Genomic DNA, 27,170 nt, shown 5'->3' with positions numbered 1-27,170 from the left:
TAGTGTTAGCCTTCATCACTGAAGCATCAGCCTGCTTGTGTATGAAGCAGCAATCTCTTCTCTGCAGGTAGACAACTCCTCTCTCACTGGGGAATCGGAGCCTCAGACCAGATCTCCAGACTTCACCAATGAGAACCCACTGGAGACCAGGAACATTGCCTTCTTTTCCACCAACTGTGTAGAAGGTATGTGACTACCCTAGTTTTCTAAAGTATTAACAGTGCTAGAGAATGAACTGCTTAGGTAAGCAACACGAATGCTGTTCATGCTTAATGAGCTAGTTGGGAGCCCTGTCCTGTCCTACAAGAGCAAGCTGGGAGTTCCCGATAAAGGCTTTGTCTACTGAAACTACAATACTGTGCAATGAGCAAAGAAGGCTCCACAGCCTTCCTCCACAGCTAACTGATTTCTTGCTCCTCCCAGAGGATGTGCAACTTCAGCAACTCATGCTGGAGAGAGGGCAGTAAATGGGGGTTGTACTGGCACCTGTGTGGTGGATCTTCAAGCCTGACTGTCTCAATACAGCAGTGTTAAAGAGCAGATACCAAACACGAACCCAAATGGTCAGGCAAAGCTATTGGAAATAATACAGCTGCTATAGAAGGCAGGAATTCCAGAACATCTCAGGCAGAACTTCCTGTAGCGGCTCTGAGTGGTGGTAGGCACTGCTTGTGCTAAAGCCTGTGGCATCTTACCAAACCCACAGGGTATCGAGGCGTGACTATCCAATGATGGTGTAGAAGTCAACTCCTTACTGTAGCATGTTCTCTCTTGACAGCAAACTGCCCCCAAAATCAGAACGTCGTTAGTACTTGGAAACTTTCCTACTCTTCTTTCCTCTCTCCTTCCCTCATTCCTCCCTGCCCCCAGCCTTACGATAATGAGGCCTGCTCTTGATCCTCCTCAAGAGTCTTGGAGAAGAAAAAAGGGCCTCCTATTAAAGAGCGGAAGAGGGCACCACTTCTTGAAGATGGCTTCCTCTAAGTCCCTGTGCAATTGGCACTTGAACCAAGTGGATTCTTGATTCCCTGGAATAGAAGGGAGAAGGCATGCAACATAGTCACACAGGAACCCTGTGCCAACCCTTTAGCAAAAGTCATTGGAGCTAGACAGTAGAAAAGCCATGGTGGGAGACTTTGGCCTAGTCAAATGCCCACCTGCAATATTTTCAACAAGGCTTGCTGAGCTCCAGAACAGGCTGAAGGAACTCTTGCACAGCTGGTGTGTATTTGTACTCAGTGTAGTAGGTTTTAGGACAGGTTTTGTTTTCTAAAGCCTACTTCTCTTCCAGGCACTGCTCGTGGCATTGTAATTAGCACTGGGGACCGCACTGTGATGGGCCGTATAGCCAGTCTGGCTTCTGGACTGGAAGGAGGGAAGACTCCTATTGCCATGGAGATTGAGCACTTTATCCACCTCATCACTGGGGTAGCTGTGTTCCTGGGTGTCAGCTTCTTCATCCTCTCACTCATCCTCGAGTACACTTGGCTGGAGGCTGTGATCTTCCTCATTGGGATCATTGTTGCCAATGTCCCTGAGGGACTGCTTGCAACAGTCACGGTGAGTGAGGTTCAGGGAAGAGGCTCAGTGGAATGGGTTACACACATGGTTCTTCACACACCAAGCACAAAGCGCTATTTCCTGTTCTCAGAGGTAAACCTTATTCTCGGCGCTGAGTGCATAGGGCTAGGTTTTATAAACTTACTCAAACCAGTTGCCCAAATCAGTGAGGGGTCAAGGTAGTGTGGATGCCAGGTTTTGCAGCTGTTTATATAATATAGGTGTGTCCTTAATTCACAGATGTGCACAGAGGCTTGGCATCACAGAACTGAAATGAGCAGGGCTAGGAGTTCTGGACTTGTTTTCCTTTCCTTTCCCCATGGCATGGAGGGGCCCTTCCATTAGGAAAACAGTTGATTTAGGGTTTCATCTCCATGCACACACGCACATCAGCCCCTCCAAACCTGAAGGACTAGCAGAACATCCAGTAAGTCCCACTCTAGTCCCAGCTCTTGATCTGGGAGCTGCACAGGGTCTTACAAATTTAATTTCTCAAAGAGATGGTGGGAGTACCTCGGCCTGCTCAACTGTGGGTAGAGTGGTAGTGGACAGGGCTAGAAACCATGCAGCCCTAGGGAGCAGAGCAGCAGCTGAGTTGAGGAATGAAGGGTTGGGAGCTAGCACCAGACAGCTTCTGGTGAGAAAGGGTGCAGGGGCTGCCTGCTTTTTTTGGGCCTGCTTCTATGTGGTCTGTCTCCACCTGTTTTGAGAGTTTCTGTGATTAGAGCTGCAACACTAGCTAAAATGTTAGTCTAAGATGTGTTTCCTTCCTAATGCACTAAGGAGAAGACTAAAACCCTGTGAGTCCTTTTTCTTGGAGCTAAAAGGCATGCATTTAGCTCTGGCCTTGTGCCCTGGAGCTCTGGAGTTGTTAAACTGGATCTCAAGGACCTCGCTCAAATGGGGAACAGATCTCTTCTGCAAACAGCACACCTGTGATGCAGTTACTGCAAAAGAGTACAGCACTAATTTCTGGAGGACTGTGGAAAAGTGCAGTCTCATCTGAACCTAGCAGCTGAGCCAAATTGTTGCTGCTTATCTTACAGTGGGAGGATGAGCAAGGAGGAGTTAAGGAATTGCTGCAGGGCATGCAAGTTTGTTGTCATCCTATGCCTGCAGTGAGTTAGGTAGCAGTATATTGGTACGCAAGGATGTCTAATCTGTTGTGTTCTCCCTTGCCTCCAGGTATGTCTGACACTAACAGCCAAGCGTATGGCTCGTAAGAACTGCTTGGTAAAGAACCTGGAAGCTGTGGAAACTCTGGGCTCCACATCAACCATCTGTTCTGACAAAACAGGCACTCTGACACAGAACCGCATGACAGTTGCACACATGTGGTTTGACAATCAGATTCATGAGGCTGATACTACAGAGAACCAGAGTGGTAAGACTATCTCTTTGCACTTGAGGCATCGCATTGTAAAGAGCTTATTGTGGGCCTTCCTGTACACCTGTGCTTCTAAGAGCTCCTGTGTTTGTAGCTCTCCAGTCCAAGTCCACTCTGTAGCACAAAGATTTGTAACATGATCTACAACTTGCATTAAAAGGTTTAGTGTGACCTGTAGAAAGTTTTGCACTGTACCATGGTTGGTTTAAACAATGAGTGCCATATAAGCTGCTCTTGCTCCAAATTTCCCCAGTGGAATTTGAGACTCGGGAATGTTCAGCCACTTAAGTCTATCCTGTAGGTAAAAACATCCTGTAGGTAAAAATACTTGTTATAGCAAAAGTAGTCAGGTGTTGAAGAACAATAATATACCAAATGGAATTGCCCATCTTAAGTCACACGTGCAGCCTTGAAAGTGCAAACAGGAGGTATTGACCCTGATAATAACTACTTAAGACTGGGCCTAGGCTGGAATTTCCTGTGTTGAAATAGACAGCTACCTTTGAACGGGGGTTTTCCCAAGATGTCCTGGCTGTGTTCAGGGTGCTGGCAATGAATGAAATGACTGTAAGGCTTAATAGGAAGCTTCCTCCAGGTATCAGTAAGAATCTGAAATCTCAGCACGCTATTCCATTGAAAGAGAAGTACTTCTCTCTCCAGAACTACTCTTAGTGCGACCAAATTCAGAATTTCTCTAGCTTTGTCATCCACCTTACAAAGCATTATAATTGCACCACATTACTAACATCTTTTTTTTTTTACTCCCTCCCTCTTCTGCTCCAAAGCATCATGCTTTTAGGAACCATTTTTGAAAGCTGCTTTGTTCTTAGTTGGTACTTTGTATTAATGGTTTAAAAAAAGCTGTTAGTACAAAGTGTTATTTGGAAGCACTCAGATTTGGTTTGGTAACACTTGGCTTGACTGCAGTAGAAATAAACCGATGTGATTTCCCTTCATGGGAAGTACATTAGCTTATCAGTTACCTATCTGCTCAAATAATCTTCCTTGAAGCCAACTTAAGAGACAGCATGGGCAAAGTAGGATCTCTGTGTATTTAAGCATCGTTCTTTTGGGAACTACTCCATTCTGTTCCAGATCACTGATAAAGTGAGGCAGCCTGAAGATGAAACCCAGTATTGCTTCCTCATCCCCTCTGAAAGGGTGTTATTCATCCAGACTTTCTTGAGTGGTTTCTGCTGTCAGCCTAGCTTCCGCTGCTACTGCATGCAACTGTTACCTGTAATCTTGAAAGCAGTAGTATCTTCTTTTTGTATAGCTAGTAATAACGTTTCTAGTAATAACGGTGTTCACCAAGTACCTGGAAAGTAGCAGGGAAGGGAAGGAAGAAATGTAGTGTGCTAACAGGCTGTGAGTGAGTTTCCTCCTCCTGTGAGGTAAAGAAGACTTCTCACCATTAAGCCTGTTTTCTTGACACTTCCTTTGCTTTCAGGTGCTTCCTTTGACAAGAGTTCTGCCACTTGGACTGCCTTGTCCAGAGTTGCAGGTCTCTGCAACCGTGCTGTGTTTCAAGCCAACCAGGAAAATGTGCCTATTCTTAAGGTGAGTTCTTAAAAGAAGCACTTGTCGTATTCCTTCCCCTTGCCCCACATGATAGGCTAAGCTCCATGTGTCGGGAGCAACTGTGGAGCGGACAGGCATGTGCTGCTATTAGTCTTTTATGCAGTCTAGCACTTTAATAGCCCACTTGCTGTGGGCAGAGTAGATGAGACTGAGAAGACGTTTCCCACAGCAAGCTCCTTGCTGTCTGCTATTATCCACAATCTGTTTGGCAAGTAGGATGTTTGACAGAGCTAGGTAGTGTGATTAGAGCTTTCCTAGGCAGTTTCCACTGCCTGGCCATTCCAAGAATTACCCTCTCAGTATTTGTGTGTTTAAAAGCAGCCACACCCAGTTTTGGAAGCTGGGAGAGTTGGACCCCGGAGGTGGGGGAGCAGCAGGTCGTGGGATGTGCCTTTAGACGTTCTGTTCTCGTTGGCAAATTTTTGCTTTTTAAGCTCTTACTGGTTTAGCAATGGTGCAAATTCTATAGAATCAATCCAGGTTCCAGCATCTGAACTGTTACCTAGCTAGGGCTGAATTTAACATACAGAGAAATAATGATCTGATGGACAAAGGGGACAGAAGAGAGGAATAGTGGGTTTAAATTGCAGCAGAAAAAACTCAGGCAGGATGTTAAGAACGTTCAGCTCTCCAGAGCTGAGAACTCTCACCCACAGTCTCTGCTTTTCCCAGAGTAAGGTTAGCCCAGGCAGGTTAAACCTCTGCCAGAAACTTGCTAAGCTGATCTGGTCTTGAGGTAGGAGAGTACATAAGAGTGTGTTTCTCTGTCATTAGTCTTCGTCTTGTACTTGCTGTATATCACTTGCCATGAAGAAGAGCAGGTGGTTGAGAAATCCCGTATCCCAGTTTTCTTCTCAAAGTTCCCTTCTAGCCTCCTCTTCTGACTGCACCTAGTTATCTGACTTTCTCTACCCTTTAAAACAGGCTTGACTTTGGCATCAGAAGATTACTGTTCTCACAGACTGGGAGACCTGGCACTCCGAAATGCAGTGTTTGTTGTCAGTGCTAGATAACAGAATTATTTATTTATCCTCTGCTCTCCTATCATGTTATGTTGAGGCTGGAATTGGGCTGATATGAATATGCCATTTCAAAATCTGATCCCCTGTGGAGAGTCCACTGGTATGTGCTCTAGTTGATTAGTTTTTTGTCTTTTTCCTCAGAGGGCAGTGGCAGGAGATGCTTCTGAGTCTGCGCTTCTGAAATGCATCGAACTCTGCTGTGGTTCTGTCAAGGAGATGAGAGAAAGGAACCCCAAAGTGGTGGAAATACCATTTAACTCTACCAACAAGTACCAGGTAAGTGTGTGCCCTCTTGAGGGAGAGCTATCACTTGAGGCATTTATGTAAATACACAGAGCACCCCAAAACTTGTTTTGGCACCAAACCTTGTCTAGCCAGCACTACCTGTAGACTGCTCAAGACTATGAATTTAAGTAACGAGTCATGCTCATTTATATTGTGTAAGTGCTTCCAGAGGTGCCTTGACACTGAAGTGTCAGCTGCTGGAAGAAGACTGGGCATGCTCTCTGCCTGTGCAGTTAAGGAGCAGTGAGAATAGAAGAGCTCAAATTTGGGAATGTGCGTGCAGAGAAGTGATCTTAAAGGTAGAACGCAGATGCAAGAAAGCCCTTGCCACAGCTGTGGTTATACGGTAGTGTTAAAGAATATTCAAAACTGCGCTGTTTGCAGGCATCTTCAAAGTGCGGGTGAATGTGAAAGCTAGAGCAGAATGTTAAAAATAGTTCTAAGCTACTGTGGTCACAAAACACTAAGTGATGATGCTTATTCGTGAGCTTTGCTGCACATGTCTATAAAACTGTTCAATTTCTTCTACCCTAGCTGTCTATCCACAAGAATGCAAATCCAGCAGAATCTCGTTACTTGCTGGTGATGAAAGGAGCCCCAGAAAGGATCTTGGATCGCTGCAGCACCATTCTCATTCATGGCAAAGAGCAACCACTGGATGAGGAAACAAAAGATGCTTTTCAGAATGCCTACCTTGAGTTGGGAGGCCTTGGCGAGAGGGTGTTAGGTGAGGAAAAGCAATCCTAGTAAATAACAAAAGATCTGTCCCTTGCACTCCTGTGCAGAGTCCTGCAGATTCAGTGTAGGGTTGTGCGCTGTTCCTGCAGTGTAACCATAGTGCTGAGTCAAGGTCACGTCAACAATTGATATAGGAGCAGTCATGCTTTTAGCCTTTAATGTAAAAGGCAGCCTGCAGGGTCCTTTCTTATCCAGCAACTGGATTGCCTAGATCAAAATGAAGCTAAGCTTTTTGGGACCTTCAGTTTCCATGGGCCCACATCATATTAGATTTGCTCCACTGCATATGAACCAAGTTGTGGCTGGGTACCTAGCAACAGCTATTAGTTATCAGAATATGAGCGTGACTCCCATGTCAATAGCCCTGGCTAAAATCCTAAATGCTGAAGCTGCCCTGTTGTTCTTATGTAGCTGTTCCCAGAAGTAGTAAGTGTTCAGTGCTCCCCACCTCTGCTTCCCTGTATGTAGGAATAGAATAAATGTGTCTTTAAATTGTTGCAGGCTTCTGTCACTTTGCTCTACCTGATGATCAGTTTCCTGAAGGCTTCCAATTTGATGCAGATGAAGTAAACTTTCCTGTAGAGAAACTCTGCTTTATAGGACTGATGTCTATGATAGACCCTCCTCGTGCTGCTGTGCCAGATGCTGTTGGCAAATGCAGAAGTGCTGGAATCAAGGTAGCTTCTTCCTGGGCTGAAAAACAGCCTTGCTTTTAAATCAGTGGGTATAAAGGGCTTCACATGCAATGTTGAAATGTGAGTGAAGGGAAGTATTGATTGGATGCATTTCTAAAGATCTGGTTATTCAGGGTTTAACAAATGCTTCTTCAGGCTTAATTTCAGAGTTAAATTCCAGGGATGGTATTACAGGCTGAAAAATGAGTTGGATGCCAAACTTGTAGGGCGCTGAGAGGATGCTGATTATTTGGTTTTGTTCTAGAGCATTTGATTTGGCTCAGGTGCCCCATACTACTGACGGAGCAGGGATGAGCAAAGCAGAGTTTGGAAATGGAACTAGAAATCTGTTGACTCCAGGCTAACAGTTTTCTTTATCTTCCCTCCACCTTAAACCCTTGCAAACCGGTAACAGGTTATATTGCCTGTGTCTCAGGCTTGCTCTTTGCCAGGACTCTCTTGTAGAACAAAAGCCACGCGGCTTTCAGTGTCAAGGGACCTTATCTCTGGGGCAGTGCTGCTCTGTAGTACAGGCAAGGCCTTCACAGAAGTCTCTTGTTTGTATTTCAGGTTATCATGGTTACTGGAGACCATCCGATCACTGCCAAAGCCATTGCCAAGGGTGTTGGCATCATCTCTGAGGGCAATGAAACAGTAGAAGATATTGCTGCTCGGCTCAATATTCCTGTCAGCCAGGTCAACCCTAGGTACTGATGGGTAGGGGAGGGCAGGCAAGATTGCCAGAGCTGTGCAGAGAATAAGTAAGCACTTGCTGCTTATTGTCTTGGATGATCTCTCAGCATCTCTCCCAGACATGAAAAGCTGGGCATCTGCTTATCTCGGCATGTTGTGGCTCTTCATGTCACATAGCTTTGTTCATTCTTCACATAGCATGTCTTGAATATATTTGTAAATACCAGTCCCTTGCACAGGGGAAGTGGTTAGGGATAAGGCCTACAAAGAATGCTTGAGCTTTCTTCACTCCTGTTCCGTAGCTGCCTGTCCCCAGGTTGGGACAAGGAAACAACGGGCTGGGGGGAAATCTTTTTTGGGGAATAACTTTTTTTCCCCCCCTCTCATCTGAGCATTTCCCCCACTGCTGCATGTCCCTTGTAAGCTCAAAGGGGCCCAGTATAGAGGGCGGGAAAGAGTAGCCAGAAAAAGGGCATGGGGGAGGGTTGACTGCCTGGGGACGGTTGAAGCAATGCTGCTGTAGAGTCTGAAACCACAAACTCCTGTGATTTTGGGTCTTTATATAGAAGCTAAGTCTAGTTTTGCCCCCAAACATATGTTTAGTCAAGCTTATTTAGTAAAAGCTGCTTATAGGTTCATGGGAAAATTCTGGTAGAAAAAAATGACTAGTTTGTTAGTCACAATGCAAACTGAATGAGCTACAAAAAGGGTCAACTTGGGTTAACTGTTTTATACTGTTTAGAGGAGGGAGTTGAAACACTGCCTATAGACTTGATCACTCAAAGCAGAGTTCTGTCCCTGTTGCGCTCAAACTCTGCTCTGGGTGTGATTGCTGGTGGACAAATAGGTCTAGGGCTGAGTAGAAGAACTGGCAATAATCGGTCACCACAAGCAGAATCAAGGTGATTAATGTGAAGATGGAATTCCCTTTCCTCTTAGGGGTTAATATTTGCCTTCATAGCCTAGTGCAGAACTGAGACATCCTAAGAAAATGTGATTTGGCATAAGCGGGCTTTTTGCAGAATGGCTGGGCTGTCTGCATTGCTTAGCTTGACCCAGCCTCTGTTTGGGCTGGAGGGTAGCCATGTAGCTTATGAACTGTGAATAGAGACACCCTGTGAAATGAATTGCTTGGGGAAGACAAGTATTGTGGCTGAATTCTCCTCTTTTTATTGAGGGTAACTTCATAATCTAGTAATGCAGGCTGAGGATCACTGGGCTGTGTGACTGAGCATTTTAGCAGCTGGCTGTAAGGGTGGGGAAGGAATTTCCCTGTCTAAGCTGTAGTGTCACTAGCTGTAAGAATAATCTGCTGGACCTATAAGGGATGGTATGCTGGGTTAGAGAGGTGGTATTTTACCATAGCGTGCAGGGTACCAAACTAGTCTAAATATAAATGTTGCATGCTTTTGTTGCTGAAGAGCATAAAATAGAGACTGAACTGGCATAGCAGGAGCTCTCTATGAAGAGCCAAGCGCGAATGAACAGTTTGTTGCAAAAAGGATCATCTACAGAAGACCACAGCATCCCTTCTGATGTTGAAAAGTTTACTCTCCAAGTCAGATGTTCCCTCCTTGCAGGGAGAGGGAGAGCAAGAGCTGTGAAATGATCTTTGCCTTGATGCCTTTAAAAACTGTAGAAACAATTGAGCTGCTCATGGGCTTTTGTCTGTTGCTTGGCACTGTTGTGTTGCCTTTTTCCTTGTGTTGCCCATCTGTCTCTAAACTTTGAGCATGAGACTTCTGTGCGGGTGCTGCCTGGATTGGTGTTTAGTCACATGCCGCAGGAGCTAGGTCTCTCCCTTAAAGTACTGAAGAGTTTGTAGGTTAATAGGGGCAAATGCAACTAAATTCTGGAAGTTTAACTGGTGATTATCTTGTCTCTTGATGGCAGGGATGCAAAAGCCTGTGTTGTTCATGGCTCAGATCTGAAAGACATGACTAGTGAGCAGTTGGATGACATCCTGACTCATCATACAGAAATTGTCTTTGCCAGGACATCTCCTCAGCAGAAGCTTATAATTGTGGAAGGCTGCCAGCGACAGGTAAAGAAGGAGAGAGCCCAAGGATTTACATTAGAGCAGTCCTTGGACTTGCGTATAAACTACCAACCAGTATTGTCTTCTGAAATGGCAGGGCTTAGCCTTCTTGATGTTCTCACATAAAAGGCCAGACTAGACTTTGGCCTTTGTCAGCAGCCGTGGCTGTAAGTGCATCTTGCAGGGTTAATTTTGTCTACTCTGCAGTACATAAATGGGTCTTGCAGGAAACATTGTTGCAAGAAGTTAATGCAATTAATCTTTAAATGCTCTGAAGGTGCTTGGAGAAGGAAGATGCAACATGGCTATAAGCCATTCAACATCTCTTCTGGAGAGAACCGCATGATTCTCTTACAAGCTTAATTGTCTTCCCCACACCCCTTCCCAGACTTCAGAGAAACACTGAGGTCTCTTTACTGCAAAGTGAAATAGCTTTCTGCTTCCTCTCCTGGAAAACAGGATAAAACTGCTGCCCAAAAAATCATGTCCATGTCTCTTTCCTACCTCTCTCTGTGGCTAGGGTGCTATTGTAGCAGTCACAGGTGATGGTGTGAATGATTCCCCAGCCCTGAAGAAGGCAGACATTGGTGTTGCGATGGGTATTGCTGGCTCAGATGTCTCCAAGCAGGCAGCTGACATGATTCTGCTGGATGATAACTTTGCCTCCATTGTTACTGGGGTTGAAGAAGGTGAGTTTAACTTGTGAGCAGTGGTGCCCAGAAGGGTGTGGGCATGCTTCAGCAATGTTACTTACTAATTCCCTCTGGCATAAAGAGGTATCTGAAGGGCTTTCCTTCCTTTGCGTCTGTCTCCATGACAAGTGTTCTCAAGGGAGAAAGGAAGCATCTTCCTGCTCTCTTCAAAATCTTCTGCACTTCTGTGAGACCTGCACTGCCCTTTGGAACTGGTAGCAGTGGGACAGGTTCCTGAATTCCTACCTGGCTATCTACCTCTCCAGAGAGGAACGAGGTGGGGAGCAGTTGAGTAACAAAGGCTGCTTCATCCTTTTGCCTATCAGTATGACTTTACAGCCATGTTTACCTGCTGAGTCTGACAGATTTCCCTCTCTGGGGTAATAGTCCTCAAACAGGAGCAGAAGAGGGTACCTCTAGTGTCTCCGATTTGATCTCTGGAAAGTGGGGCCTGATATCCTACTACTCTATGCAGTGAACCCTGACTGTGGTGACCAGGATTACTGCTCTGTGTAGGTGGTGGTGTGCTTGGAGTACGCAGTCCTTGCACCCGTGCTTGGAGTACGCAGTCCTTGCACCCGTGCATGCAAGAGAACTCCTCAATTTGCTGCAGTAGCACTTAGCCCTAGAGCGTTGCCACTGAAGCTGCCTGTGAGCTGCTTAGCTGCCTTCTGCTGATAAGCAAGAGTTAGTCTTCTCTTTTGCCTGTCCTAGGTCGTCTGATCTTTGATAACCTGAAGAAGTCCATTGCTTACACCTTGACCAGTAACATTCCTGAGATCACACCTTTCCTGATCTTCATTATTGCAAACATACCCCTTCCACTGGGAACAGTCACTATCCTCTGCATTGATTTGGGCACTGACATGGTGAGTCATCCCCCCCAAAATGTTTTCTAGGTGCCCCTTAAAAAGACAAGTGGAAGGAAAATCCTCAAATGTATTGCTTGCTCTAGGATTCTGACTTGAAATAAGCGACCACTTGATACCCCTGTAATCCACCATCCCAGTCTCTTGGCTCTCCAAGTCAGAGGCTGCTTCAGGTCTATCGAAGGACAGGCTGGGAAAGGGAGTGAGGTCCTTTGAATCCTACGCTGGGGCTCTTGAGCAGTAGTTTTTCAGGCTGAAAATAAGAGGCAGGGAAAACAATGTGCAGTGGAGAATAGAAACTGTTCTAATCGCTGTCCTACCACCCCCAAAGGTTCCTGCAATCTCCCTGGCATACGAGCAAGCGGAGAGTGACATCATGAAGAGGCAGCCCAGAAATCCCAAAACAGACAAGCTGGTGAATGAAAGACTGATCAGCATGGCCTATGGGCAGATTGGTAAGCTGCTCTGTTTGCTCTGGCACTGATTTGAACTCAGCAGTGGTGAGGTCTATGCACCATCCTTGGTCAGTGACTGGTCAGGCTGAGGCTTGGGATGTGTAAACCAGAACCTTGGGCTGCTGAACTTGCCGTGATTCTGCCCCCGTGGCATGTAACGGTGGCTTGTGCAGCTTGAGCCGTTGAATCGCTTTCACAGTAACTTTAATTGCTTAGTACTGTAAAGGAGCTGGCTGACAACCAGCTCTCCTCTGGTTCAGACTTGTTCAGCAAGAACATAGATCCCATTGTTAGTTTAATTAGAAATAAAGGATTCTCTCTAGCATATCCCTAAACACACATTATTAGGAGCCTTGATTAAAGGCAGCTACAGAGACGTGCCTAGTTCACAGGATGGGAGCTCATGCTTAATTGCAGCAGACCTTAGGAACCTTTTTCTTTTTGACTGTATTTTGCAAGGGGTGGGGGTGGGTGAGGCTTAATGAGAATACAAAGGGAGTTTTATCTGGTGTCCTTGAGTACCATGCCTTCATGGTGCAGGGCAGAACAGAGGTAACTCTGTACAGAGTTGGGAGCAGGAGCTGCTGAGCAAAAAGGCTGCAATTGGGCTTGATGTTAGTGAGAACTACTTATACAGCTGCTACTTGAGAGACTGAGCCTCCCAAGGAGCTGTTTTTGATGTGGTTGGGGGTCTCCAGCAAACTGCTTGTCTGTTATGACTGCATCATGCAGTAGCTTCATTAGTTTTATTCCTGCTTTCTCATCTCATCAGGTATGATCCAGGCTCTTGGAGGTTTCTTCACCTATTTTGTAATCATGGCAGAGAACGGGTTCTGGCCTTCTGGCTTGCTAGGCATCAGAGTTCAATGGGATGACCGATGGATTAACGATGTGGAAGACAGCTATGGGCAGCAATGGGTATGTCTTGAGGCAGAGCTTTCCAGTCAGAGTGCTGATGTATCCATTGGCCTTAGTGTGAGCACAAGAGAGGAAAGGCAGTGTGTCAAAACTAATACTCTGCTTTGTCTGCTTCCTAGACTTATGAACAGAGGAAAATTGTGGAATTCACTTGCCATACAGCCTTCTTTGTCAGCATTGTGGTTGTGCAATGGGCAGACTTAATCATTTGTAAGACTCGAAGGAACTCTGTCTTCCAGCAGGGGATGAAGTAAGTAGGGCTGTTCATGGAGGATTTAGGTTGGAACTCCATGTTTTCTGCAGCACATGGCATTGTAGTTCTTCACCCCCAGCAGTGCCTTGGTGGAGGATAAAGGACTAGGTGCTTTTTCTGTAATATCTACTACAGTCTGTTAGGCTGGGACCAAGTAAAGTGCTGATCTCTACTGGTGCTGTCTATGGGAACTGGTCTATCTGAAATGCTAGTGGTCGGGAGGTATTCCAGCACAGCAGCTTTGTGCAGCGGTAGAGCGGCTGAGGTCTCCAGAGACCTGGTGGCACGACTCCCAGTCGCCTTCTGAACTTGTGATGAAGGCAGTGGCTGGTTGGCCTGGTTGTAAACGGGATCTGGATTAGCTGCCTCTCTAGAGACGAAAGCTACCTTTGACAACTGTGCTGTCAGCTGGGATGGCCTGATAGCCTCAGCCTGATGGACTGCTGGGCTAGGCCAGAGTGTCTGCCTCCATTCACTGCTGTGTGATAACAGCCTTTTTTAGGAAAGGTCATCCATGAACATGATCTGTCCATGACTGCTTTCCTGTTTCTTCTACTAGGAACAAGATTTTAATATTTGGTCTCTTTGAGGAGACTGCTCTGGCTGCCTTCCTCTCCTACTGCCCTGGGATGGATGTTGCTCTAAGGATGTACCCCCTCAAGTAAGTCACATTCTACTTTCATGCAACAGGCTGTACCACAGAACAATAGTGCTTGGGTGGGGATGCAGGTAAGAGGAGATGTGGGCTTATGGAGTGTAAGACCCAGTCTTAACCCAGAAGATCTCAAACTAGAGAGAAGGAGTGAAATTGCTGTATTGTGACACACCAGGGATCTGCTTTCCTTTACTGCTTGTAAACACTCATGGAGATCTTCTGGTTTAGTGCCCCCACTAAACGAGCCACACCACTTCAGTTGCATTGGTATGCTGTGCAGCTGCTGTTGTATTTGCATGGGGTTTTTTGTTTTCTTTTTATGGGTAAGACTATAAGGAAAATAGTTAAATTGCTCTAAAATATAGGCCAGGTTCCTCCTTTTTTCTGAAGGACTAATGACAATGTCTTGTGCCTTTGCTAATTCTTTGGGGAGTAAGAATAGTCTGTAGACTTATTGAAAAATGCCACATCAGTGCAGGTGACCAGCTGGTGCGTAGGAACTTTTTTAGCAGTTGGGAGAAAGACGGCATCCGGCAGTGTTGCAATGTTTCATGGCAAGGCTTGGTTTCAAAAAATTTAACAGCCCTGGGCTTTAAGGTCCGTGAAATTCTCATGGCAAAAAGTCCTGGTCCATCTGGCATTCTATTCAGAAGTAGTGTTTGGGGTTTGGTGTTGAAGTGTTAGTGTTTTCTAACAAGAAATCTGGCATCCACCCAATGCCTACAGCGGCTAGATGTTACATGTGTAAGTCATAAGAGGAAACCAATGCAATTCAAATGAGCAAGGCTATGAGTACAAAGGTTGCATGTACTTAGGGGAAATATTACTAGAATAATAGCGAGGAGGTGCTGGCACAGAGCTGGACAAAGGTGCTACAACACGCCTTTTGTTGGAATTATAATCTGAAAGTGGATTAATTGATTACAGCAAGAAATTTGGTAACTGTTGGCTCGGGATTCTTGGCCGAACCTCAGCCTTATGGGAGTCGGTGCACTGGCAAGCTGGGACTTGCTTGCCTTCCAAGATCTGTACTCTTCTCGTGCCATCAACACAAAGCTCTGTTAGGCAAGGAGTGTCTCTGCAATGTACTGTCTGTGTTCTTACTGTCTCCTCTCCCAAACAGACCGACCTGGTGGTTCTGTGCCTTCCCATACTCCCTCCTCATATTCCTGTACGATGAAATCAGAAAGCTGATTATCAGACGCAACCCTGGTGGTAAGAATGTGCTGCCAAAATCTACATGTTTCCTTCCTCAGCCCTTCTTACTGGAATGATCGCTAGGGACACTGACAAAGCCCAGGGCCTCCCCAGTGTTGAGCACTGAGCAGGGGTTTAGAAAGTCCCTGCCTTGTAGATGTTCTTTTGGTCCCCTGAGCAGGGTTGTAGAGGGGAGCTGTAGGGTTAAGTGCTGTTGCTTCAGGAAGTCTGCTGGTTTTGCTGGAGTGAGTATAATTAAAGGCAGACAGGATTGAAGTTGGAAGAGGAGCAATACTGCTAGCAGTTTACTGACCCTCATCCCTTCTCCTCATCTGACATGTAAAGCAGATGGGGAAAATGTCCTGCATGCTCAGTTTTCGGCTAGGAATTGTTTCTAGTGTGCTTTTCTTCTTTGCCCAGCAGGGCTGCTTGGGACTGCAGTGAGCTGCAAGGCAGTTCTTCTCTCCGCCTTGGAGACTTGCTAGTGTACCCCCAACATTATTAGTTCAGTTGATTCAAATTTGGGGTTTTCTCTGTCACCTTCCTGCCTTCTCCCCCAGCATGTGAAAGTACCAATATGCTAAACTAGATAGAAAAGATTAGTGCCTGGATAGTTTTAAGAAAGTCAGAACAGGGCCTGAAAGGTGCAAAAGGTCAACAGTTTGGCAAGATTTTCCGTTATGCCACAGAGCACTTAACTTAGGCTTTGACACTAGCACATATGTTAAGTGCTAAAAAGAGCTCTTGTGAGCTTCCCACCCCATCTGCCTTGTAAAACTAACTCTACTTTCTTCCCTCCTTTTCCTTTAGGTTGGGTGGAAAGAGAGACTTACTACTAAAAAGCAACTGTAAAACATTCCACGCACAGCCCACCGCCACCTCTCCACCATCTCCCCTGTGTGTGTACTTCATCTTTGCGAGTGCAGAATTGTGCCTGGGCAGGAATGAGCTGAAACTGAAGGAAACGTGAAGAAACATGGACTGGAGGAGAAAGCGAAGGGGAGGGGGGAGGGGGTGTCTGACCATCAGTCCATGGGGATGAGAGATTGAGTAGTTTTTATGTGCCTTTTTGTTTTTGTAAAAGGAGAGAAACTGAAGATTTTATATGTGGATTTTTACAAATAAAGATGGATTTAAGAGGATGCCCCCACACAGTCTTAGGCAGATGTTTTCTCAGGGCAAAACTCTGTGCAGGGCGGTGGGGAAGCCAAGTAGATGACCAAACTCTCATTAAGGTGTGATAATGATGGCAGAGGTTAGTACTTGGCTTTCCATCTCCGGCAGGGAGGCAGAACTACTTGACCTGGAGACAGCAACGCATGCAGTTCTTAAAGGCCTTTGTGCATCCTGCTCTGTAGGACAAACAACTTGCAAGCGTTTGCCTTTCAAAGCCTTAAGTCCAGGAAGTTCTCCAACCTCTGTAGCCCTGCGTCTTAGCTGCCTTCTGCAGAGTCTTCTGCCACACAAATGTAGCATCAGAGGGAGAAAAGAGCTTGTGGCTGCTTTGAGAGGCTGCATGCAGCATGCTTGCTGGTTTCAGAATGAGAACAGACTGCCACTGACTGGCACTGGGATCCAAACCTCCTTGTTGTTAAAATCCTGAAACTATAGTTTTCCTAGCTGCTTTGCTAAGCAGGGACTAGTGTTTCTTAACGTCCCCCTTGCATGTGCATCTTTCAGAGCCTGTTCCAGCAGCACATTTCCTCTGTCTTGCTGACATTGGTTCATGTCTGCAGTGGACTGAGGGCACAGGCTCATTGTGCTTTGAGGGAAGAGTACAGCCTCCCTCCTCTTGCATTATCCAAAGTTTCCCCCTCCATCTCTTACTTTCCTCTAGTTTGTGCTGTTCTTGGAGTTGCCTGGCCTCAGCTCTGTGCCATACTCAGCCAGAGCAGACAGTGGGATGTGGGTCCAAAATTTCTCAACACCATTCCACACTTAGCAGAGAGGGCTGCGGACAGGCCTCTCCCTTCAGCCAGGTAATGTGCTTTGAGTATGGTGCCTGAGCTCCAGGCTGACCTTGGGCTGAAGGGGAAAGGTCACGCTGCTTTAGTCTGTACTTTTAAATAGTAAATCAAAGTATTTGGAAGATTGCTCATGTTTGTATGATTGACTCATGAAAACTTAGTGGGAGAACTGGGCTTTCATCACATGAGCAGTCAGCACCATGAAGTCCTAACTTCATCTGGCTTCTGTTGTTGCAGTAAAGCCAGCTGAAGGTGCTGTAGGCCCTCAGTCCTATTCTCAAACTGCCTATCTTTGCTCTTGGTTGTGCTCCTACCTCTGCATAGGGTCATTTTAAACCTGGATGCTGAAAAGATCTACCGCTATAACTATGTTGTTATTCCTCCCTTCCTTTTTTTAACGGATTATTTTAAAGCCAGGTCATTTTCCTGCTCTGTACAATACTGACTTGCAAACAGCTGTAGCAAGTACAACACGGAGGTAGGGAGGGATGAAGTGAGGTTGAGGGTGGGACCTCTGTAAACTGTCTCGGACATTCTGTAATGTGGAACCCTAGTTGGAGGATTTAAAAAATAAAGTGCTCCACTTGTCTGAGTCTACCCATGCTAAAAGCTGATTTAATGCAACTGGGGTTGAGATCATCCTAGCTGGGAGGGGGAGATGAGCTGTGCTAGAAGGGGGAAGGAAGGAGGTGGGATGAGCCGTACTGGATGATAGAGCAGTGCTGAAGAAATTACACTTGCTGTACCCAGAAGTGGCACTTGCTTGAACTTTTTGATCAGTGCTTGAGATTTCCTCAGAGTCCTGCTACAATGAAGCTGCACAATTAACTGTGCTGTATGATGCCATAACAAAAAATAAGAGGAATCTATTTTTTCTCACCCTGATGTTTCAGCTTTAACCAGCTTTAACTGCAGGCCTTTCAGTGGGATCACATGAAAATTTAGGTGGGAGAGGACACCTGAAGGTCACTAGTTCAACCACTTGCTCAAAGCAGAGCCATTTTCAGTTTGATCAGGTTGCTGAGAGCCTGGTTGAGCTGAGGTTTTAACATTTTTCAAGGGGGAGGGAGGTACCACACCTCTCTGAGCGTGTATATCAGAGTGGAAGCAGCACCCTGTGCGCTTACAAGGCTCACTGATAGGCTGTGCTTGTGCTAGTGTAGCCAAAGCCCCTTTGCAGCAGTAGCTGAGCGCAGCTATGCCCAAGCCGTGCCCAGCAGGAATGCTTTCTGGTTATATTGGCTGCTTAGGAGCAGTGCCTCACCCGCACACCAGCTCAGGAGCGTCTCCTGCATTTCATGCTATTTATTTGTCAGTGTAGTTGTGATCTGAGAGAAAAAAAAAAAAAAAAAAAGCACTGTGATGCTGTGTCCAAAATAACCAAATAGCTAATGTTAAAGGACAGCTTTATCCACCTGTGGACTGCTGGGTGGTTTATCATACATGGCCACAATAAGACATTGAGGAAGCTGTGGCTGGGGGTAAATGGGGCTCTGACAGTTAGGGAAGGGAAGAAGGCAACGCAGATAATTTATATTGGCTCTAGATGTTTGTCAACATTTGCAAGCTGAGCGACATCTGATAATTGGAAGCCAAACAGCAGTAAAGGTGGAGTACAAAGTTTGAGCTAAAAAATGTTACAGATTTTGATAATGAATGGCCTACACACACTGCTCATACCACTTTGGGATGCCCGTCCTGGGAGGTCAGCAAGCTACGTGAACTAGGCTAGACAAATCCCTTCCCTCTGCCCTTCTTCATTGACCAAAGGCTAAAAGACTATTTAAATGCAAGTTCATTTCAGCAGGATTTTCCCAACTCTGAGAGTATCTTGGAAAACTATCCAATACTAATGTTGCTTGCCCTGTTCGACCTGCATCCGTAGGGTCAGCATGAATTGCTGGGGAGTAGGCAGCTGTTGCCAAGCCAAAGGCAGAGGTATGGTATTGCTCTGCATTAAGCAGAGCTGCAGCTGAGACAACTGTCTGGCATAAGATCTGTGAGACCAGCACTTGCCTAACCCCCATAAGTTTCTGTTCCAAGGGGGGCTTTGTGTACTTGCAATGTCCAGCCCATGCTGTCAGATTCTTAAAGCCTTAAAAAGGCTTTCTGGTCAAGATCCAGTTGAGGCAGCATCTAAATGAAACAGAGATGGTGATGGTGATTTCTTGCCATGGTTATAGTTAACAACGTGGACGGAGGATTTGCAGGCTTTTGGCAATTAGATAGATGCCTAAACAGCATTGCTCTTGAAGAATAGTGTACTGGCTTTGCTCCCGCACTGAGTCTCCACCAGTTCCTTTCATCCAGGCCACGGAGGGACCGAGGCTCAGGTCAACCCTTGTGAGGGCTCTCATTTCATGGCATTGAGGCTACTGTGGATGGGACGCGGGGCCAGGCAGAGCTGCAGGCATAGGCCAGCAGGTAGACTTGTGGTCAAAAGGGAACCAGCTGGGGCTGTGTCCCAGAGGACTTGGAGGGCGCATGGGCAGTGTGCTCACTGCCAACGTGAAATGCAGGCACACGGGGCAAGAGATGAGAGTCAGCAAAGGCCTTCAGGCCCCTTTGGCCCTTCAGGCCGCAGGGGCTTTCTGCCACTTTTTGCCTCCGTCCCTGCTGGATTTTGACAGCCGAAAGACATGAGGTCAGCTGGGCTCAGCAAAAATGCAGCGTGGCATGGTGTCCCATCTGGAGGGTGTCTCCACCTTCCTTGGTCACCTTTGCTCCACATGGTTGGTGGGTGGTGGGGGTAAGATGAGGCTATGACTCAGTAGTCCACAAAGGAGGGACTCAGCACCATTCTCCAGGGTGTCTTCAGAGGCAACCCACCCTCCCACGTGCCCCTAATACTGCTGCTGCTTGCTTGCCTGTGCCAGCAGGAGCTGGCTCAAGCCTCACAGCCCGCTTGCTTTTTGGGACGCCAGCTTGGCTCCCCACCGCACACAGAGGCATCTATGGTGATGGCACGCAGGCAGAAGGGAGGTGAAAAAGCCCAAGTGGAAACCACCTGAACTTGACCCATTGGTGCCAAGTGCGGAGGGCTAATCGCTGCCCCAAGGACTTGGCAGGCAGGCCAAGCAGCAACAGCAGGCAGCTTGCAGAAATAGTGAAAGGGAAAAACTGGAGCCGCTCCGCTCCCTTGACCTTGGCTTTGGTGAGAGGCTTCTTCCACAGCCTGAGTTCGGCCTCATGGACAGCAGTTTTGCGAGAGGTTGTGCAAATGGCAGCGCTTGGCCGGGTGTGAGGATGCGTGTGTACACAGGCACCCCCCCCCAGGCGCTGGATGCACAGGCAGACCAGTGAATCTTCCCACTCCTTTCTCCCCATCAGGTGGTTATGGTCTTTCCCACGGGCCCCCTCTAAAGTGAAACAGTCCCCCCCGCAGCCTCCGGCTGGGAGGAAACGAGATGACCAGGGCAGGCTTGGGATTAGCTGGCACAAGGACGGCTGTGAATAACAGGAAGGTCGTGTTTGCCGTGATTAAACAACGCAAGACCTTGAGTGTCTGTCGGCAGTCAGCGCGGCGTCATTACACCGCCGGCATTGTTTTGCCTGTGGTTTCGTCGCCTCGCCGGGGAGAGCTCGTGCGAGCAGCCCTGGGAGCCAGCTGAGGTTTTGTGCTATCCCTTTTCATACAACTTTACTGCCTCTGAACAAGGCTCTGGGGCTCCCTTTTGTTTCCTGCTTGGGAACAGGGAGCTTTCCTAGACACACTATGTGTTGTTGCTTCGGAGGAGCTTGCTGGATGAGCATTGGAGTGGTTTGCTAAGGGGATGAGGTGTTTTTTTTAGGGACCAGCTTGGAAACCTTTCTTGTGTAAGCAGTGTGGCACTCTGAAGGGCTCAAACCCTTCCCGGGCCTTGCAAGCAAAGAGGTGTTAGAGCAAACATCTGCTTGGCAAGCCTTGAGGTCAGTGGGTCCGAAGTGTCTGCACGGCACAGTTGCCCTTGGCATTTCCCATGGCGCAGTGATCCTCCTTGGTGACATCCCTGGGGAAAAGCCCTTTCAGCTCAGGTCTGGCAGGAGGGGTAGCATTTACAATAGCTCCTCTTTACTGCAACAGACTCTTGCCACATGGCTGAGCTCATCCTCCTGACTCTTTTTCCACCCTCACACAGCAGGATGCCCTTCTGGTGGTAACAATTTCACCTTCAGTTTAATGCAACAGGAAAGGACTTGTATGAGGTTTCCATGATTCACTCCCTCCTGGCCAGGAGAGAGAACTGAAAGAGCGATAGTCACAGAGCGGAGGGACACAGAAAGGCTTCCAGAAGGCGAAGGAAAAGTTCACAGAGGACAGAGTGACAACAGCGGCGTAGGCCTGGCCTGCACTTCTGCTTTGCCCAGTGAGGGACTCCAGGGCAGAAGGGCAAGGGCTGGGTGACAGGCCAGCCAGGACCAGCCCACCAGGACTTGGGAGCTCCAGCAGATGCCTACAGAGCACTTCCTTCACTTATTGCCAGGCTCTAGCTGAGGTGGCTTCCTCCCCTTCCCCCCCCCCCCCCCCCCGGTAATCCTTTTTTCTCATGAGACCCAACAATCAGAGAGTGAAAAGGAGCTAATCCATCCCAGGGACCTGCTCCCCAAGCATCAGTCCTCAAAGGATAAAGTACTTTTCTCCCAGAACTGACAGGAGGAGGTAGAGCTGCTCTGAGCCTGCTCCACAGCTGTCGTCTCCCCTGACTCCACGACCTGAAAAGAGAAGAAGGGGAAAACAGCAACCTATGAGGCATCTGTACCAGCTGATTAGCCAAAACTCGAAGCAGATTAACACCAATTAGGCAGCAATGTGTAAGCAAACACACTCAGTAAAGCCGGTTGATTAGCTGAGGGCCTTTTGGGTAGGCAGAGAGCCTGAATGCAAGGGCAGGGAGCTGGGACCTTCTCTGGCCAAAGGCTGTGCCCACCTCACAGCTGTCTAAGGTGGCCCGACCTCTCCAAAGGGTGAGGGAGACTGGCAGACGCGGGTAGGAAGAAAGTGGCTCTCGTTCCAACTGATCAGGAGGCAGCAATGTGCCTCATGCACCCGCACCACCCTCTGCAGCACCTTGCCTTGCTAAGCTCAGGGATGGCACAGGTACCCCTGTTTAGTCCCACATGGGATATTGAGCCCTCACCACTCTTGGCCACTGGAAGAGGGGGAGTGTGGTTAGATGGTACTGGTGTTTGGGAGCCCTTTTGTGCTTTCCTCTAGCACCCTTGGAAAGGGCTCACTTGGCTCGCAGTCTTGCTCAGCTACTATCTGCCCTGACTTCAGATCTTGTCTCTTCCTCCCCTCTTCTCATGCTCTGCAGCCCTCCTCTCTGGCCCTTCCTCCATACTGCCCTGGGGAGGCTCTCTGGACCACTGGGCTTTACTGATGAAAAACTTGGCGGAGGGTGCATATTCATAGGAAGGTTCACTTCCTTCCCTGTCCTCATCACACTCATCTGTCCTCCAGAGAGATCATCTGTCCTTCTGCTTCTTTCCTCTCGTTGTCCCAAAACCAGCAACATCTTCACCTGGCTGAACTTTTGAACCCTCTGACTCTTCAGGAGGTTGGAAAGCAAATACAACGAGTTTGCCCAGCTCTAATAATAACAGCGGCAACAGGATCTTGCATTTCTATGGCTCTTTTCATTTTAAAAGGCCCCAAATTTCCTGCACAGTAGACATAAAACCTCCATCCACCTCCAGGAGGCTTGTGCTGCTGTCAGGCAAAGAGCCAGCGCAAACAGCAGAGAGGGGAGATATAATCGGGAAACAGATACTGAATACCTGCTCCCAAGCAAAATGCCAGGCCAACTTCCCCACTGCAGCAGGAAAAAGCTGTGCTTCCTAAGCAGCATGGGACTCCTGTGCTGTGAAAAGTTGGGCTCACTCCTACCGAGGCTTGCCCAGCCTGCGCCCTCCCCTCCCCCGACATCCAGTGCATTTCCCAAACTGGATCTGTGTCGCATAAAAACAAAGTGGGGAGAGAAATTGGTAGTTTGAAAACTGTCGGCTGTGAGGAACAGGGAGCCTTACTGCTCCAACTGACCAGGCCAACTCTTTGCTGTAGTGTTGCATAAAGGAGGCCAGAAGGCCAGCAAAATAAAGACAGATAATTTTTTTAATGCTAAAAAATGAGAAGGATTCTTGACAGTGTGTGACCAGTATGGGCTTGAACCCATAGCTGCCTGAAATCCAGGTTAAAAATAGCCATTGACTCTAATGGGCTCGGCAGTCTTAGGTGAATGAGTCCCAAGGTGAATTATGAAATCTAATATGCATTCTCTCCGTAACAAGTTTGTTTTCTATTTAGGATTATTTACCTTGGTCTTCATACCTGCTGGAAATAGAATACTGCTCTCAGATTTCACAGCTAAAGAGATCTGGGCTAGATCAGGAGACAGCCACGTAGCAGATAGAGGAAGTGTTGTTATGGAGGACACAGCTTCTTCTTAGCAATCGCATTAGCTGAAGGAGTTTCTGGCCATGTCTTCTTGCCCAGGACCACTGGCTTACCTAAGCTGTGATGCCACTCAGTGAACCTGGGCTTCACATAAACCCCCAATACCCTTTATTGATTTGATATCTATCTCTCTAGCCACAAATGTATTTGGCAATATATATTAGTTTCATTTATATCCATCATTTATATCCAACCAGTGCACTTCTGCATTGCTCAGCAGTATAAATCTGATCTGGATTGGGCATGGTAATATATCTGTCAAATTAGCCAGAGCACCGTATGGCATTCCTGTCGGCTTTGTGGCATCTTTGGGAGGCCAAGCAGCACCTCATCCAGAAGAAAAGAGCAGCACAGGCACAAAGCCATGCAATACTGAATTGTTGTGTCAAAAATTCACAAGTGATTTTGAGCCAACAGAGCAAGTTTATACTCATCTGCCCTTTGCATTGCATGGCCAGGGTGTGTTTGATCTGATGTCAGGAGCCCAGCAGTCAGATTTACCGCATTGTCAAGCTACGACCTGAAGATGGGAAGACTCTCCCTCCAGCTCGTGCTGTCGCAGTGCCCGAAACTGGTCCCATGGGCAGAGGGAGGGTGTACAGGGTAGGAGGAAGAGGCTTGACAGGCAGTTGGGTTTTGTTTTCCACAGTAAGGCTATTTTCCCCTATGGTTTTCAGTAATAATTACAGCTAGTCACCTAGGCCCTTTTCTTCCTTGATTTTTTTTTTTTTCCTTTTAAAACACACGACCACAGCGGTCTCCAGATATCATAGCTGCATAAATACTCTTTTATCTGACCACCTTTCAGGCCTGTACAGGCTTGTCGCAGCACCTACAGAGAAGGCAGTAGAGCTGTTACTCCCATGGTGTCACTGGGGCCTGATCCCAGCAGCCGGGCTGTGCCCTCCAGGAGAGCAGGGAGCTGGCGCTGGGCATCCTCCAGTAGCAGCCTGGAAAGGGCGCTAGCTCCAGAACACTCAGAAAAGCAGATATTTTGCCAAAGGTTTCATGGAAATTAACTGAACTGAACCAGGTTTGAGAAAGGCTCCCTGCTAAAGCCAAACTTGAGGAAGGAAGGAGTGCAAAAGAGCCCTTTCTCTCCTGGCTTCACCCATACTGAGCCTGGAGCAGTAAAGGGGTACCCATTCCCTCTTTGAATTTTGGGCTGACATCCATGATCCAGCACTAATAACATTGCCCTCCTCTTCCTTGCTGAGGGACAAGAGTGTCCTCAGGCGCAACGTGTTGCACTGCTGTTAGACAGAGAGACCCAGTTCGTCACACATCTGCAGGATGAGTCTCCCTGCCTGCCACGTATGCCCAGGATACAGCCCTCCAGTCCTGGAAAGGGGAGGCCAGAGTCCAACGCTCCCAGGTCGAGAGGTTCGTTTGATGGAAGGGGCCACGGCAAGGGTGGGAGAGCAATGAGCCCAGCAGCAGCTGAGTACTGGGAGCACATAGAGCGTCCCACCTCATCACAGTGCTTCTCTTTACACTACACACCTTCCTGGGGCCTGTTCCTGATGCTCGTGCAACATCTCCAGTGCACCTCAGACAGTTGCGGCATAGGCTGAGGCTGCTCAGCACCCCACAGCTCATTTTCGTTCCCTTTCTCATCAAAAAAGGGAGTCTGACCAGGCTCACTCATTGCTTTCTATCAATGTAAAGCACTTTGGAGCAGACAGCTATTGCTATAAACAGCAACTTTTTGCTGCTCCGCCAGGAAAATGGTATCAGCCTTGATCTGGGAGTGCAGGGACAGTCAAATTAGAGGTATTGCTCTGTACTCACACCGTTCCCAGCTCCCTAAACTTCCCATCACCAGCCAAGGCGTGGGGGAATGGGGGTTGGTGGTGGCAGCAGAGCAGAAGGGGTTCTTAGGAGAAGATCAATCTCAAAGCATCGTATTTGCACTCAGCAGGAGGCAATAAAGAAGCTAGGCAGGCAGGACAATTAGAGATAAGGGCAAACAACACACTGTTCCCAGGCCAATGTCCTGCCCACTGGTAAAAGTGGGGAGCGCAGCCCAATACATTCTTGACATTTTGTTCTCCCAGCTGATGCCAGCTCAATCCTTATCAGATATCTCCACGGCCAATGATTTTTCACGGTGGATAACACTGCCAAACTATATAGGAAAAAAATCATAAACTTTTGTCCTAAGCAGCTGAGCGCAATGTTCCCTTCCCAGCCTTTGCGTGGGGGGTGTTTGTAGCTATACTTTTCCCACCGTTCTTCGTTTAACCTCTTTTCTACCCTACGCATTGATGGCGCTGACCCACCGTGAGCTACGTGCAGATGAGGCCGGGTGGTGAATCTTTGCAAAGTGCTCTTGAAGTTTCTACTGCATTTAATGCGCAAGCACGGAGCTGGGGCAGGGCTGCACAGCCAGAAGAGGGTTGACCTCCTGGGTCGGGGTAGTAGCCCAGAGATGCTGTGCCTAGACCCAGACACCCCTCTCTCTCCTTGGCAAAAAAAATGCCCCTTTCCTCCGTCCTCACTGAGGAAAGCTACCCCTGTGCTAAGGTGCTCCCACATCTCTAGTTTCCAAGGACTCCATGTCCAGCACGGAGATGTGCCGATTCCCCCCTGCCACTTCCAATGCACCATGGGGATTGCCCTACAGCGAGCGAAGCCACCTCTGGCAGCAATCTGGCCTCACGCGTGTGAGTCTGGCCTCCCAGCAGACGTGGCACCCAAAGCTCCCTCTCGAACGACTGAGCTAATTTTGGCCAACTCTCAAGGATGCCTTTGCTGCTGCTCTTCCCTCATACTGAGCTACGTGAACCTGGGCTTGATGTCACTGCATGGCGTGAGAGGCACTCTCCTTGTTCTGCTGGGTGTTAAACTCTTGGTTAAAGCAATATTTGGGCAGTGCGGTTATGTGCGCTGAAGCCAGGGAGGCAGGTTGATTGCTACTGGGATGAGAAAGCTTTTCACTGAGTTATTACACAAAGGCAATGGCTTTAAAAGTACACCCTTACCCAGGGCACCATATGATGGTATTGTTAAAGAAAGCTTTTTTAAAGTGAGTTGTTAAGATGCTGCTCTGCCCCCCAACAGCTCACGCACCAGTTTGTGCTCTGGAGGCCTTTTCAACAATCCCTTGGATGGGTCCTCCCAGCTCAGGCAAGCAAAAACATGTTAAATTCGGCCAGGCAGCCCTGGCCTCGGCCAAGCCCAGGCTGCTCTGCCCTCAACGGAGGAAGGAACCTGGCCAGGGTGGGCAGGGGGCTCCCACCCGGGAGGCTCCCAGGAGGCAGCGCCTGCACCCCGGGGCCCGCAGGCTCCTTGCAAGAGATCTGCCTTATCTTGGGCCTCTCCTGAATGCACTGCAGCACCCTGCCCAGATAGTCTGGGCTATATCTTAAAGCTATTATGCCCAATCCCACATCTTCCTTTTCAAACCAAACGGGAAGAGTAACAGTAGGGTTCATTAGTGTAGGACATAGCTGTAAACAGGCAGAACAGCGCTCCTGAAAAACTCTGGCTGGTGACTACTGCAGCACCCGTTGCTGCTGTTCAGACCTGCAGGATGGCTCCAGGACATCAGGCGTTGCTAGCCGCAGCAGGCTTCTGCCTTGTCTGGCTGTTTCATAGCCCCTGCAGGGCTCAGGGGGGTCTCATCCTGTTGCAGCACTTCCCTGCTCTCTAACGTCAGATTTTAGAGGAGAGTTGTGTTTGCTGTTTTATCTTCTTTGTCTCTTTAGTCTGCTCCAAATCCCCAGCAGGGATTTGACAGCAGGGTCTCTC

General features: G+C 47.9%; 1 protein-coding gene across 1 annotated transcript in view; it reads left to right on the top strand.

The window, feature by feature from the left end:
* The window catches only part of ATP1A1 (ATPase Na+/K+ transporting subunit alpha 1), a 28,546-nt gene extending 10,965 nt beyond the window's left edge, over positions 1-17,581 (top strand). Inside the window, exons 7-23 of the mRNA XM_068958300.1 lie at positions 68-185; positions 1,292-1,560; positions 2,746-2,944; positions 4,398-4,507; positions 5,692-5,826; positions 6,370-6,562; positions 7,075-7,250; positions 7,818-7,954; positions 9,834-9,984; positions 10,499-10,667; positions 11,385-11,539; positions 11,871-11,994; positions 12,767-12,912; positions 13,032-13,162; positions 13,725-13,826; positions 14,944-15,035; positions 15,828-17,581. Of these exons, the coding sequence (XP_068814401.1) occupies positions 68-185; positions 1,292-1,560; positions 2,746-2,944; positions 4,398-4,507; positions 5,692-5,826; positions 6,370-6,562; positions 7,075-7,250; positions 7,818-7,954; positions 9,834-9,984; positions 10,499-10,667; positions 11,385-11,539; positions 11,871-11,994; positions 12,767-12,912; positions 13,032-13,162; positions 13,725-13,826; positions 14,944-15,035; positions 15,828-15,856 (2,436 nt within the window). The 3' untranslated portion in view covers positions 15,857-17,581. The remainder of the gene's footprint in view (positions 1-67; positions 186-1,291; positions 1,561-2,745; positions 2,945-4,397; positions 4,508-5,691; positions 5,827-6,369; positions 6,563-7,074; positions 7,251-7,817; positions 7,955-9,833; positions 9,985-10,498; positions 10,668-11,384; positions 11,540-11,870; positions 11,995-12,766; positions 12,913-13,031; positions 13,163-13,724; positions 13,827-14,943; positions 15,036-15,827) is intronic.
* Positions 17,582-27,170: the final 9,589 nt, after the last annotated feature.

Source organism: Struthio camelus, chromosome 1 (assembly GCF_040807025.1).
Source record: "Struthio camelus isolate bStrCam1 chromosome 1, bStrCam1.hap1, whole genome shotgun sequence".
Taxonomy (NCBI): domain Eukaryota; kingdom Metazoa; phylum Chordata; class Aves; order Struthioniformes; family Struthionidae; genus Struthio; species Struthio camelus.
Note: the sequence above shows the minus strand (reverse complement) of the source record. Positions and strands in the feature narration are given on the sequence as shown.